General features: G+C 42.4%; 1 protein-coding gene and 1 long non-coding RNA gene across 5 annotated transcripts in view; one reads left to right on the plus strand and one right to left on the minus strand.

Moving 5' to 3' along the window:
- The window catches only part of LOC136433280 (DNA repair protein RAD51 homolog 2-like), a 75,852-nt gene that overhangs the window by 8,441 nt on the left and 51,516 nt on the right, over positions 1-15,895 (minus strand). Inside the window, exons 10-11 of one of the 4 annotated variants that reach the window (XM_066425322.1) lie at positions 1,625-1,797; positions 523-645 (exon numbers count right to left, since the gene is read on the minus strand). The exons of 1 other annotated variant lie outside the window; for it this stretch is intronic. In XM_066425322.1, the coding sequence (XP_066281419.1) occupies positions 1,688-1,797 (110 nt within the window). In that variant the 3' untranslated portion in view covers positions 523-645; positions 1,625-1,687. Of the gene's footprint in view, positions 1-522; positions 646-1,624; positions 1,798-15,895 lie in introns of those variants that run through there. 2 more of the 4 variants (XM_066425321.1, XM_066425323.1) reach the window with 2 other exon arrangements.
- Positions 9,787-14,855, plus strand: LOC136433285 (uncharacterized). The gene is made up of 2 exons (XR_010755615.1): positions 9,787-12,433; positions 12,689-14,855. It is a non-coding gene; the product is annotated as an uncharacterized lncRNA (long non-coding RNA).

A 15,895-nucleotide genomic window follows, 5' to 3' on the forward strand; every position in this document is an offset into this window, starting at 1 on the left:
AGAGTGATAATATATGCTGTGGAATCTAGAATGGATTATATCTGTTATGGCTTTGTACCTGTTTGCTTCCTGCCCCTCCAGGCAAACGTGTCCCTAAGTCATAATCTTGCAACCCCAACAAAAGTCTGAGCTGTAATGATGGCAGGATTACCCATCATCTGTGGGGGGCTAGCCCTGAGAAATTAGGGATGGATTAGTGTTGGGTGCTGTTTGGGGGTGGGGGGTTCAGGGCTGCCCAGAAATCATGTTTCACCAACATGTTTTGACAACAAAGTGGAGTTCAGAGGGGATGTGGTATGCTTGACATGAATCTAAATGAGGCAGGCTGTAAGTTATTGACAATCTGTGCATGTTTTCGTGCATTCCTGCTCGGCGCTGGGCAGATCATGGCGCTGTAAAGCTGGCGGTTATGGAAATTCTATGGATAGAAGAGCTGGTGGAAAAAGTCCTTCCTATTTCCACAAACACAAACATTTGGGGGTGAGAGCCCACCTAACTTAATTATGAAGGGGAACTGTTTACTTTGCTGCAGATTCTGGCTCAGTTGATGGCATTTGCAGCTTGCTAGCCCCAGGGAGATGTGGTGGATTCATTACTGACTGGGATGCCAACAGATTTGCTGGGCCCTGTCCCCATCATGCTCTCCTGGAAACATGACAGAACACAGCAAGGAGGTTATATAGACCTAGCCTACATCATGGAGGTTGTAGGCCTATAACCTCATTGCCCACATGAACTTCCAGTGCAATAAAAAATATAAAACATGCATAAGTATAAAAGATAATAATCAAACAAATAAGCAAAAGATTAAAAATAGTAAACAAACAAAATCATATAAAGAAGATGTCAGTCTGAGAGTTGGTCTGTTCAAGGACATTATAATGTCCTTGGTCTGTTTCAGCCTCCTATAATCATGAGCTGATTACAGAGCCTTACTCTAATGGGAGGGTTATAAGGATATTTGAAGTTTTAAAACAACATCCCAACTTGTTTCTGTGATACATTTTCAATTGTTGCAGATGGGGAATAAAAGCAAGTGTTGCACATATAAAAGGAGACAACTGCTGGAAATAATGTGAACATAATTATAGTGAAGTGAGTTGACACATCTGCTCAAAAATTAGTCTTATTCAAAGCACTTTTTGTGCCAAAAATGTTGGCTCACTTGTGACCCGAACATCATTAGTTAGAGCTGTGAGTCTTTTATATAAAAAGAGCACCCTTTTGTTGGTAGAAGTTCACCTTTAGTTGGAATTACCATTAAGTGAACAACAATGAAGGGATAAATCATGGTAAAAAATCACAGTTTGCAGACAACCTGGCAACTGACATCTGTTGGTTGCTCTCCAGTTTATCACGCTTCAGTCACCATCTACTAATCATTATTGCTGATTGCAAAGTAGTCACTGATATTGAAATTACCACTAGTGGCAGACTTAATTACACTAATTTGGGGAAACCTACAATCGCAAGGTTCCCAGAAAATTTTGTCTCAGGAGGGAGCAAAAAGAATCAACCGGGTGTATGAAAAGCAGTCATCTCATACATAATTAATATTGACAAATATCCATAACAATGGGATTTGATGACTGGTGTTCACAGCCTGTATCCCTGTCAGACTTACCATGTTGCAGGAAGGAGGGGTATTAGGGTACACAGTCCCTGTTGTTCCTCCCTCATGGCATGATCATGGCACCACCAAGCCTCCTCCCTGCCCCAACATGGTACGCACTTTGATGGGGATGAGGCCTGGATCTGTGGCTACCCTCTCGCTCGACTTACGTATTGTCTCGTCATCTGTGAAGAAGAACAAGAAAACAATAGAATTTTATTGTCTTCCTCGAAGCTAATCTTTTGTACTGTAAAACCTTTATGAAAGATTTCCAATGCTAAATTGATTTTCCCCAGGAGAGAAATAAAAGTGGGCCCACAGGGACAGCTTTTCAGGGAAACTGTCCGTAATTGCCTTGATGTGATTTGATGAGGTCTGATGACTCCTGCCATAGGCCTGATTAGATTTTTTACAGGAGTTTGGCTAGTGTGGGAGAAACACATTGTTATGTTTCAAACAATGGAGTTGTGTATGGTAATGTAATAACATCTGGAGTTTCTAAATATAACCACTTACTACTATTCCAGCTCAATCCAGGACCAACAGTTACAAAATTAGATTAGCATATGATTAAGTTCTGAGTCAACAGTGTAGACAAGTGTCTGGAAACCCTTCGCTGTATTGACAGGGCATGCATTCACCTGGGGAGCCTAATAATAACACTTGACTGATAGGTAATTATTCCTCAATTTGTGGAAATTCAGATTCCATTCAGTTATTTGTTCTTTATGTACCTTTACAGGTGAGCGATTTTAATGATGCTAAGTTCCAAATACAATTTAGATTTCCTGTTGACAAACACTACAATAGGACCCCGTTCATACTAAATCGCGTAAATCGCGAAATCGCGTAAATCGCGATAATGTGGCTTAGTATGAACGCTCCAAATCGCATTTGAAATCGCCCGAAATCGCGTTCCGCGAAACCACCTCCGGAGGTGGTTTACTCGCGATTTGCCTGCATTCCGACTTAGTATGAACGCTCGAAATCGCCTTGATGCGCGTTGGGCGATTTAGTTTGCATATTGACCCGGTCATGGGTCAAGGGGTCATCTGCAAATTCAGTCTTTCCGCTCATTTTACTATGTTCATCTACCTCCTAAATTGTTGGAATATTACGCCGAATGCGGCGGAAATATGTCAGAATCTGGCGGCGATTTTGGCGTATGGAATGACGAAAACGCATGTACTGATGGCCATCTTCGGGGATGTGGGGATTCAGAAGAAACTCAAGGGATCCCACCGAAACCAGAGCGTGTACGCTGAAGTGGCGACTGCCTGAGTTGGCCAAATACGCGAAAACATGGAAGTAATGCCGCACTATTAAAGGTAAAAAAACTCAAGATGAAGTACAAGAAGGTCATTGAACACAACAGTAAGAGTGGTGACAATCGAATAACGCGTCCACCGTTTATCAAGCTGTTGGACGCGATTTTACAACTCGCGCTCGTTTGACCCCTGGTGTGAAGGAATGCGACTCAGGGCGATTTCGCGATTTGCGCGATTTAGTATGAACGGGGTCTAGGATGAGGGAAGAGGATAACTTAGCATGCAGAGAAGTCTTGTTCCTTACAGGCACTAGCCTGGATACCAGACCCCCGATAGATATTTCAGAGTTTGGGGGTCTGGCATCCAGGCTATACAGGCACTGTCCTTCCTTATTGATTTGAGAGTACAAGTCAGACTCTCCAGTGGTAAACCAGACCACAGGTATGTCGATGGTCAGGCTATCTGTGGTCAGACAAGGTGTTTGGAAGTGGACCACAGAAATGAGTCATCAACACTCTCACAGTGTACCAGTCAGTAAGAACTACTTGACATTTAGCCAGGGACACATGAAATAGCATACAAGTCAATAACTCCACTTGTACACACACACACGTACCATTTTAAGTGGCAGCTTTCCGTACATACTTCATGCACTGAACACAAAAGACTCCATGTCACTCAAGCAGTGTAATTAATCAATCTGCAATGTAAATATGCTGACATGTTATGAAAGTTCTACCTGCAAAATTGGAAGAGCAATTTGTATGTGTTATTATTTAGGCAGACAACATGATCAAGTCAAAAGATTGTTTGAACATTGCTTTGTTAATTAAACAACAAACTTGCAAATTCACAATGAAAGATCCACTTTGATTAAAACTGTTGTGCTAGCAGATTTACATTACAGCTTGATGAGATGACCTGACTTGAGTAATTCTGATACATGAAGAAGGCTCTTGTGCCAATGAATTGACATCAAGGTACAACAAAACAGCAAATACATCAAAGGTGTAGTTGCCGGCCTGTGGATGCTTTCCCTAAAGCAAGCATCCAGCCATTGGCCTAACTGCTAGACAACAGTTACAGCTGTATTGGTACTTGGTTCTTCTGAACTCTTTGATATGTTTCCTAATAAAGAAAGGTTCTCATTCATTGGACATTTGTTCCCAATAATAGACAAAAAATGATGAAACCTGACAATATATGCAACAACTTTACATCTGAGACTTTTAGTCTGTCTGCTCCATTAATGCAACACATCCAATGATTGATTATATATATATATATATATATACTCTTCACAGACATCTGAGCTGAAGGTCAAGTTTGAACATCTTGAATCATATGCTATACACCATCATTAGTGACCGGATATTGAGTCCACAAGACCAAACACTTGGTTGCCTACAAGGCAAATAGCAACCCAACCCACAGGCAGCTATGGTGTATGCCAGCACTGGGCAGGCAGCACACACTTGACTCTCCACAACCCTCCACAACCTCGAGGTGGCCTCAGCAGGAAATAAACACTCTGACCCTGCATCTGGAACCTACCATACCCAGACAGCCCCAGGGGAGGACGGACTTTCCCCCAAAACAACATCTGCAACCTATCTGCAACAATAACCGGGAGGAGCAGCAAGTTTGGGACAAAATTACGTTGAGACCAATGAGTGAAAATTGCTAGGTTGAGCACAGATCTGGACAAAAGCGTACTTCACCTCAGTGGGAACAGGAATTAGCCTGACCACTGGTAACCTTTCTCTACAGGGATATACCAAAGGCAGTGGTTATGGATGGTAGGAGGGGGTAGTTATAAAATAAAACTTTGTATCAAACACTTAGTTGGCAAATTAAGTCTCTGGCAAAGCTTTCTACTGATGAATGTTCCCCATTGCGCACCACTTAGTAAGTAGATATGTTGTTGGTAACACATTTTGACTGTTACAATGAAGAAAACCTGTCTCCTATGAGCCCACACAGACCCACATGGTTGAAACTTGAGAGGACCTCTGTTCTGGAATTCTTGACCCAGATCTAATGCATGGTCAAAGGAAACAAAAGTAAAACCTATATCCTAGCAAATACCAAGTCAGCAGCACAGATTTCTTACTCACCGGAGAGATATTCCCTCTGAGGACATAAATCCTTTACTTTTAAAGCCAACGGTCATCACAGTTGATTTAGGAGATGCTCATTGGCCTTCAGATTCCTGAGAGGTTCAAGCAACATGTTCACAACTTCAAACATCCCAGCAGCAAGCTGGATTAGGAGGGGGTAACTAGATATATCCCAGGCCACAGTCTATTCAGCTGCCTGAGGAGCCCCAGAAAAATGTGCAGTTCTTGGAACTTAGCCTGGTTTGGGAGCTCCCTGCATCTGTGGTGCAGGGAGTGATGCCTGCCCAGCACACAAGGGGTGGGGTGGTTTACCAGGATGATTCCTAAGGGGCCAGTATGGCAGCCAGCTAAAGAGTAGAGTAGAGTAGAGTAGAGTAGAGTAGAGTAGAGTAGAGTAGAGTAGAGTAGAGTAGAGTAGAGTAGAGTAGAGTAGAGTAGAGTAGAGTAGAGTAGAGTAGAGTAGAGTAGAGTAGAGTAGAGTAGAGTAGAGTAGAGTTTAAAAAGACAGGATGCCAGAAACTGGCCAATGTTTAGCAGACTGGGCCCTGTAAAACACCCCTGAGCCAACCTGTGCAGAATGGTGACCAGGCTATTGGAACTGGGAATACACTGGATAACTGTGCTTAGGTGTGTCTACTTAGGTCTCGTAGATTAGTTAGTTGTCCTTTGGATGTTGGATTTATGTCTGCCTACCACTTTCACTGTCTTTGTAATACTGATGATGATGATGATGGAGAAGACTAATGAAGTTCTGATATTCAGCACAGTAGGACATGTAATAGTCACACTTTCACTTCACATGCTATGCTATCCTTGTCGTCCTCAGATCTATGATGTGAAAGTTTGTTTCCCTTCATATCTGTGTCTTGATCATCCATGTGTCCGTATTTAGCTACCTGGATACCTGGCAAACATGTGACAGGGTTTCATATCTTTTACCACTATAACATGTGTGAGTATGCATATAAGATAACACTTTCTGTATCTGTATAAGATGATAACATTTTCTATAGCTGTCTTCCAAACAGTAAGCCTGGAAAAAGTCGACTCTGCAGCAAAGATCAAGTAAACATAAACTTGATTGACGGATGAGTTGTACAAACCTGACAACAGGCACTTAGCAGTAAGATAACCAAAAAGAGGAAAAAAGGATGATTCAGGGTCAAGCTATCCCTCCCCAACGGACAGCAGCAGACAGGCTAGAGTACTTCCACACGATTGAGCATCAAATGTAGCTGAATTACAGTATGCCCTTCTTGACTTGCTGATAATTATACAGTTTACTTACCATCCTGGTTAGATTTGCATCTGGGACAATGATAGGCAGGTGGGAAGATGATTCTATACCCTGTAGAATACACTCTGCCCCTTGACATAAACTTTCCAAATAGGGAAGCTGTGCCTGGTAAACAAGTGTGATGACAAATGGTTCCCTGTCTTGTCCCTGGCAGAAAGGTGAACATTGCTTCACAGTGACTGGCACTGTAAATTAGAACCTTATGTGGCCAGCCCACAAACCCACTGGGCAAAGGAAGTGCCCACATTCCCTTGCACACACTCTTCCTCTCTTTCACGTCAAGTCTATTTGTGGAAAAAAGTGGTTCCCTTGAACTTTGTCCATCCTAAAATAAAACAGGTGTTTCGGAGCTGTTGTCATGTGCTGATGACCTCACAAGCAACAACCCTGATGATCGTCACTGGCGCCATGGAAACGGGAAGGTTTGGATCTAGGCGGAGGATGTGAAAGGGGTTTCTATCAATTCTTTTTACTTAACCTGAGGGATGTCTCCCTATTGAGTCATACCCGGTACTTGTTCCTTCCAGGTAAGTCCAGTGATTATGGCAAAATAGATTAAATCTAGTGCAAGGACTCAGAGGTACAGGGCTCTTTGGATTAATAGATATATAAATATATTTTTGGTGATCAGAATCAATCTCAAATCCCTGATAGAACCCTTCCTTGTAACTATCTTTGGCACAGGAAGTTTGGACTATCCATCATGAAAAGGACGTCCCCCTTTCCTGCTGCTGCCCTGGACTTGACCCAGCATATTCCACAGGCTTCCCCACCCAAGGCATTCCCCAGGAGGAGGAGCATTCTTCTGTGGTGTGTAACAGCCCTGCCAGCAGGACCTCTGACATCACCAGGAAAAATATACAGGGGGATGAGTCAGGATTACCATTCCATATGTTCTGGAAATCCACCACACTTGGAACATTTCCCTAGGCTGGGTGCCATCCTGGTTAGTTTACATCTGCTGCGGTAGTTAATAGTTGGTGGATAGACTATTGGAACTGATGTAAAGTAATCAGGATGGCATCCAGCCTGACATTTCCCCATGTTTTTAATTTGGCTGAGTTTAGCCGTGAATCTTCTTGAGGTCTAAGCAGTACGTGATTATCTACCAACCTGAAGCTAGCCCTCGATTCGGCCTTCGATTCACAGCCTTCGATCCAGCCCTCGATTGGATTTTGCCGCCGATTCAGCCTTCGATTAGAGGGAATAGACAGAACATAGCAACCAATTCAATTACCGATTCGAAAAAACCTAGAATCTATGCCAGCTCTCTTATAACGAATATAAAAGGCAATACAATGATCAACTAGTACCAAATCACTCAACAAGAAGATATTTACTTGCAAATAATGTCGGAAAGGACATAATATCACGAATTCGGCATAAAATAATAGTGACTACTAACAAGGGACACTAGCCCTCGATTCGGCCGTTGATTGGATTTTGTTCAACAGATTGCAGCGCTATTTGACGTTTTTCTAAATGTGGCCCGTGAACGTGAAAAAGTGATAAGGACACAATGGGTTCTACTGTACATAATGCGAGTATCAAATTCAACGGGCCGGATTTAATTAACGAGCCGCGGGGGGGGGGGGGGGGTCTAACTTTTCAAAAGCGGAAAGAAAAGGGTACATAAAAAGGCTTACTGAACGGGTTGCAACGCTATTGCTGTTTATCTAAATGTGGCCCGTGAACTTAGAATACTAATTAGGATACGTTGAGATCTAGAGAACTTAATGCAAGTGTCAAATCTAACGGGCCTGATTTAAGGAACGAGCCAAAGGGGGTCTAATCAAGCACCGGTGAAGCTAGCCCTCGATTCGGGCATCGATTGCCTGGAAAAAAAAAACTTGATGGACGGGTTGTAGCGGTTTCTGCCGTTTATCGAAATATGGCCCGTGAACTTGAAAAAGTGACTGGGACACATTGGGGTGTAATGTACCTAATGCGATTATCAAATTCAACGGGCCGGATTTAATGAACGAGCCGCAGGGGGTCTAACCCTTCAAAAGTGGGAAGAAAGGGGTACATAAAAAGGCTTGCTGAACGGATTGCAGCGCTATTGCTGTTTATCTAAATGTGGCCCGTGAACTTGAAAACGTGATAGGGACACATTGTGATGTAATGTACCTAATCCGAGTATCAAATTCAACGGGCCGGATTTAATGAACTAGCCGCGGGGGGTCTAACCCTTAAAAGCGGGAAGAAAGTGGTACTTAAATGGCTTGCTGAACGGATTGCAGCGCTATTGCTGTTTATCTAAATGTGGCCCGTGAACTTGAAAAAGTGATAGGGACACATTGGGGTGTAATGTACTCGCATTAGGTACATTATATCCCAACGTATCCCAGCCACTTTTTCAAGTTCATGGGCCACATTTAGATAAACAGCAGAAAGCGCTACAAGCCGTCTAGCAAGCCTTTCCTTCCCCAGGAAATCGATGCCCGAATCGAGGGCTAGCATCATCGGTGCTTGATTAGACCCCTTGCGGCTCGTTCATCAAATCCGGCCCGTTGAATTTGATACTCGCATTAGGTACATTACATCCCAACGTATCCCAATCACCTTTTCAAGTTCATGGGCCACATTTACATAAACAGTAGAAAGCGCTACAAGCCGTCCAGCAAGCCTTTCTTTCCCAAGCAAGCGATGCCCGAATCGAGGGCTAGCATCACCGGTGCTTGATTAGAACCCCTGTGGCTCGTTCATCAAACCCGGCCCGTGAAATTTGATACTTGCATAAAGTACTCTAGATCCTAATGTATCCTAATTACTATTTCAAGTTCACGGGCCACATTTAGATAAACAGCAGAAAGCGCTACAAGCCGTCCAGCAAGCCTTTCTTTCCCAAGCAATCGATACCCGAATCGAGGGCTAGCTTCACCGGTGATTGATTAGGCCCCCTGTGGCTCGTTCCTTAAATTAGGCCCGTTAGAATTGACACTTGCATTAAGTTTTCTAGATCTCAACGTATCCCAATTACTATTTCAAGTTCACGGGCCACATTTAGATAAACAGCAATAGCGCTGCAATCCGTTCAGTAAGCCTTTTTATTTACCTTTTTTTTTCCGCTTTTGAAAAGTTAGACCCCCCCCCCCGCGGCTCGTTAATTAAATCCGGCCCGTTGAATTTGATACTCGCATTATGTACAGTAGAACCCATTGTGTCCTTATCACTTTTTCACGTTCACGGGCCACATTTAGAAAAACGTCAAATAGCGCTGCAATCTGTTGAACAAAATCCAATCAACGGCCGAATCGAGGGCTAGTGTCCCTTGTCTGTTGTCACTATTATTCTATGCCGAATTCGTGATATTATGTCCTTTCCGACATTATTTGCAAGTAAATATCTTCTTGTTGAGTGATTTGGTATTAGTTGATCATTGTGTTGCCTTTTGTATTCATTGTAAGAGAGCTGGCATAGATTCTAGGTTTTTCGAATCGGTAACTGAATTGGCTGCTATGTTCTGTCTATTCCCTCTAATCGAAGGCTGAATCGGCGGCAAAATCCAATCGAGGGCTGGATCGAAGGCTGTGAATCGAAGGCCGAATCGAGGGCTAGCTTCAGCTTGGTGATTATCTTGTACAGGTAAGGCCAGGCAAACTTCACACTACTGATGACATCCTGTGGCGATGAGACTTGAGAATGCAGAAAAAGAAGCAAGACAAGCCTGAAAAGAATCATAGCGAGCGATGTTGCATATCATTTACTATGGTACGAGTACTTTAAAAAGTGAGACTTTTTGGGGGGTCAAATCCAATGCAACTTTACATCTTATTTCTGTGTTTATGAATCTTTAGGGTGGTCCCTTCACTGGCTTCAGTTAACTTTATGAGGCCAACAATATTCATTTATCCAATGAGTACTGAATAAGAGCTTTGTATAAACAAGGAACTTTAACATGTATATGAAGTGTATGTTTGTATTTTCTCATAGAAAAGCTGCCTTCCTCTTTATAATATGGAGCTACTGTTTTAAAGCCCATTACCCAGATTATCTCTTTTGCCTGCAGAATCTAACATTGTCTAAGGCCAATGATTTAAACTGGACAACAGAAAATCAAAACCAATACTATTGATTGAATCGAACCAATGGGAAAACCATAAATACAATACATGAATTTGTTTCATTATATGGCCAATAATAAATATAACTTATCTGAAACATCACTACTCATTTACTGGAGCACAACTGCCAAAAAAATAGCTTGTTTTCATTTTTCTATTCGATGTCAAATCTACCATTACAATGCTGCATTGTTGTACAGGAAACATTTTCATACCGATGTAGTGGACAAAATCCATTTCCCCTGCTGCTTGTGCTTATACGTTCTGATGAATCTGGGAAGAAAAGCCTTGCCGGAGGGGCCACTGCTTTTGTGATGGGCTGAAAATTGTTTATGCTGGCACAATGCATATGCAAAATCAGTTTGTAGGAGTGCGGATGAATATGGGCAAATGAAAAGGCCTATTGTTAGTGAAGGATGTCGCTGCTTCAATGTGACACAGCACTTTCCTAGAAGGCTCACAGAACTGGCAACAATGACTGTGGAGGACTTTGATAAACTACACAGCCAATGTGGCCACCTCCGAAACCTTTGGCCCTGAATCATCCTGCGCGACAATGGGACTGTCGACCACAGATCCCTAATGTGTCCACATTATCCCGTATTACCATACAACTTGTAGGGGTGGGCACAAAGGTGCCTGCATTAATTGAAAATCACACAATACCAAATAGCTGCGGATTTAAAGGGCCTTCGCATCACATTGAAAATTGCTCCATGATAGACATCGCCATTGTGGCAGCACATGGTGGCATTACACCATCAACGGGGGCTTGAAAGGGGGCTGCAGTGATTCACCTTTCCAGCCTGATGTTACCCAGCCGCAACCACAACTTCTACATCCCTGACTTCAGCAGACAGGCAGGGAGATCACCAGCTTTATCAGTCAATTCATACGAAAGAGGAAATCTGATTACCACAATATCCTTTAATCTCCTGTGAGATTATCTCAAAGTATGTGAAACAGAAAGCCGTTCACCTATGCATTGTCCCAACAACAACCTTTCTAAAACCAAGGATATAATGTCCTTGCTAAAACTGAGGATTTAACTTCTTGTACGCACATTCTTTGTTCCATGGAGCTGTGTCATTTCCATGTATGTTTCAGGGGATGTAAAGTGTATGCAGAATACATAGATTCAAAACTTACTGAACTAAGTAAGATTGTGGTGTGTTGTTGCATGGTGACATGAATAATGAATTATTCAACAGGTTGTAGGAGCGTGGGTATGTCGGGCATAATTAAAGCAGCAGTGCGAGTCATTAGTGCGTGAATGGCTCATTTATGTGCAACAATGTGCAGGGAAGCCCTCCTGGCGCAGGGGTGCTCGATTCCATCACTGAGGGTGACTGGAGAAGGCGGGTGCTCAGATTAGTCAAGCCACAATAACTTGTGCAATAATCAATGTGACAGGGAATAAAGATAAAGACTTGATCATCATAAGATATTACAGTAACATGACAGTAGAATAACATACATAGAATAGGTAACAAACATGTGCAATATATGAATGAGAAAGAAAAAAAGTTAGCCTGGATGCCAGACCCATGGTACGCGTAGCAATACTAATCCCTTCGGCTAGGGGAGCAACATATGTCCAGCTCCCAGAGTAAGCACCCTACTCCAATATAGCCTTCCCACAGGAGATAATAGGAGGTAGGGTACCATCTCCAGGAACAGGGCAAGGGCTCCACTGGCCAACTGGCTTACGCAGTATCATCTTGCTCTGGGTCTGACATCCAGGCCAAAACAAAGTATATTAATGAAGTTAATTTTGACTCACCAACATACCATTGTACATATTCTACAGAAAGGAAGGCAATGTGGCTATACTGGCATTGAATTGACCTTCCATGGCGTAAATCTAATTAGCCTCTTGTACTCTCTCCATAAATGTATAAACTCTTTTCTTGACTATACCCCTTTCCCCATCCACACATATTGTGTACTTAGGCATTACACTGATAGCTGCAGACCACAAACTGATCCAGTTGGCTGAAGAAAAGAGTCAGAAGTGACCCTGGTACTAAGGCAGCACATCCAACCCCCTACAGTACAAAACTATGGAGGTAACAGTGAGTTTGTGAATGTGATGGTCAAGTACAGAAGGTCTCATATTTTACTGTTTCCACAACAATCTGAGCAAACATAGAAAAGTCCCCCCAGTGGAACATGAAGTATAAAGTGACCTGATATGGCATACTGCCATGTCCTCGGGCAAACTTGTATGATTAAGGGTGGCGGTTTGCAGATCACGCGGTGCAATGGAGGGTGAAAGCTTTTGTTGTCATGCCTTCAGGTCAATCTATATTCTTTTCTTCCAGAAATATGCAATGACATCATCATTGCTGGGCTATTGTCTCCAGACCTTGGAAAGACAGCTGATACAGAATGATTCCCTTCTTTGCCTGAAGCACTTGGCTTTGGTAAAATAACAATCAACCGACTAGGGGCCATCCAGGTTTCAACCACACTTGTAAACTACAGTAAAGCAGAGACCACAAAGTTAACTCTGTATATGCAACATCACCACTTTGGAAATATAATGCTGATTGGAATTCTTTGGCCCACTGTAAAGTAAGCCCCAGCACTGATCAGATAATTACCCAGGGAGGGGGGTAATTATCTTATCTGATGAAAAGATTAATGACATGTATGTGCTTTTGATTACTCGGCTCAAAATTGCCACCAATATTGGAGAAGAACAGGTAGAGCAGGTTACCATGAACAATAACCACAGTCCAATTATGCCTGCCAACTGTGCCCATTTGTGCCATAACATGTCACCGGAGAGTCCCATGAGTCATCTTCTAACATATCGATGATGTAGCATGGTAAATAATAGTCATTTTATTAATACAGCAATGTCATGCCCTTCTTAACACCAAGGTGTGACAGGTCACCACTGTATTGATGCCTTGTTTAGTTGAATTGATCACTAACAAACCCATACTAATGGGAGAGTCGAGTCATTATGTATCATATAATAGTGTACGCTCCAGCTTGTTAAGAGTATGAAACTTGAAGATGATAATGCTTTAGTTATAATTACTTTGGAAGAAAAGTTCTGCAGTGTCTTCTAGCATTTAGGCTCATTCAGACCATAATTCCTGTTATTCTTAGCACAGCTGTTGCCAAAACAAATTAATAACAAACAAATCTGTATAATGTGCCCCCAGGGACAAATGCACACATCCATGATTCTTGTCATCTTTCATGTATTGTCAGTAGCCATGTTTTGAGATTCGCCATGTTTATTGTGCGTACGTTTGTTACTGTGCTAGCACTGGCTGTGGTTTACTGGTAAATATCCCACTTCTGGATCTCAAAACCTATAAGTTATAAACTGAGGATATTTATGGCAAACATTGTAAAACAAATAACAATATATCATTTGAAAAAAAAATTGCAAATCAAAATCTTGAAATGGTGTAAAACTAGATAAAAAGACCTGGTCATGTTTTCTTATCCAAGTGGAAGAAATTTCATAAAGGTGTGTTCCACCACCACTACATTGGGTCTAGTCCAAAAGTCACAATTCTTTGAGAAAATCTCCCAGGCTGAATGCCTTCAAAATTGTTGACAAAACACCTTCTACAATCTCCCGCTGTCCAAGATAACAAAGGCAAAACACAGTAGAGCAAATCATCTTCTAATGCCGCCTACTGCACGCAATATCCTGTACACCTGCACATGGAGAGGCACGCTGCATGCTGATGAAGCACTGTCCTTCCAGAAAGGGGCAAGCTAGCCAAAATAACACATTCCTAACCTTTCCTTTTCCAAGATGCATAAGTAACACTATGTTTTAACCCTGCCAACGAGCAAGACAGACAGACTGACAAGGCATTGAGACCACAGTCAAGTTAGTCAGCTTCATAGGAAAGCTGTAAGAAACAGGTGGGATAAAGCAGCAATTAGGCAATCAAGAGTAAACATTTCAAATTTACAGTCCCTAATCCTTTTTCATGGACAATTGGAGCCTGACCATGTTTGCCCTTGATAGGATAACTAGTATTTCTTACTCCCCATCCCAAAGTGCCAGGTCCAGCTTACAAATCAAGACATGTACAGGAAGTAACTGTCACTCATGAGCTGCCTGAGGAAAAAGAACTGATCCATGAGAATGGGACAGGGACAGTTTCCTGGACACACCTTTTAATTACAGCCCTGCCAACTGAAGATGGGCCAACTAGCTCGTTACTTTAAAACACCAGATGTACCTTGATAAAACAAGACATGCTACTTAAACATCCACACACCTGTATATATAGGAGGATGCACAATGTACTGCCGGTAGTATGTAGAATACAACTATCATTCGCCAAGAAACGTAGTGCTACCGGTAGTTACTCAAGCAACTTGATAGGATTTGAAAACGGTCAATGACCTTATTACTTGGATGTCTAACATTCATCGACATAAGAACTGATCACTGTCAAAGTTGCTAAAAGATCAGTTTGACCAAAAAATTAAACTGTTTGGAGCTGAGATTGCGGCTATGTGGTTTGTAACTTTTGGTACATCACTTGGTTTCCTTTTTTTCGTGTTTTTTTTAGCGATGAAGACAGTAAAATATGAACATCCTGTTGACCAATGCCTGACTGGAGTGCCTGAAAGTGGACTGACAAGGTCTAACAACTGTCAACATGGCAGTGCTCTCTTCTCCTGCTTACTAAATAACATATCTTTATACATGACTGATGGTCAGCCGACCTCCGGCTGCCTGGTACCGTTCTTGTTTTGTCAGTGTAGCCCTTACTTCCACATATATCTACAGTCTGTATTGGCTAATTAAGGAAGCTATATTGCTTCACAGTCAAGTCTTTGACAAGGGAAACTACAGTCAGTAGCAAGACCATCCCATGATAATGGTATGGACAAGTCCAGTCAGTTTAATGTCCAGTTAACCACAGGCTGCTAACCAAGGTTATGGCCATCCTACCCACGTGCCAGCTGTCAATGTGCTCTGTCAGATGTGCCTGGCAGTCGTGGGGCTCTCACAAATACCCCCTCCCTTTTATACATGGGTGGACTAAGACCATTTATCTGGGGTCTTGGTCTTGAGTTAACCCTTGGATGAGGAACTTAGTGCTGCTTAATGATATGAAGGCTGACATATTGAGGAGTTTTCAGTACAAAGTGTTTGATTCCCACCAAGGACATGCCCACATCTGAAAAGAGATGCCCCTAATCTAATAACATCAGCTTTAACATTTAACAGTCATGATGACCCTTCTTAGTAAGCTGAAACTTTTGCCTGGAGGCATTTGATGATGTCATGCCTGAACTTTGCTCTGTCTCTCCTGAGTCATGTGCTGATTGTCAGTGATAATGACAGGTAGAATGAATACCCGAGGCATCTGCCCTTTTGTTTCACTGCCGACTTGTTCACTCCCAACTGATTCAGATATTGGTTATGTTGTTTGTGTTGAGATGTTATCATCAGACTTTACCTGTCCAGAATTTACAAGATTCAACGGATTCAAAAGAGTGTACGCCATCTGGTGTTTCATTTGCAGTAAGTCAAC

The sequence above is a fragment of the Branchiostoma lanceolatum genome, chromosome 4 (assembly GCF_035083965.1).
Source record: "Branchiostoma lanceolatum isolate klBraLanc5 chromosome 4, klBraLanc5.hap2, whole genome shotgun sequence".
Lineage (NCBI taxonomy): Eukaryota > Metazoa > Chordata > Leptocardii > Amphioxiformes > Branchiostomatidae > Branchiostoma > Branchiostoma lanceolatum.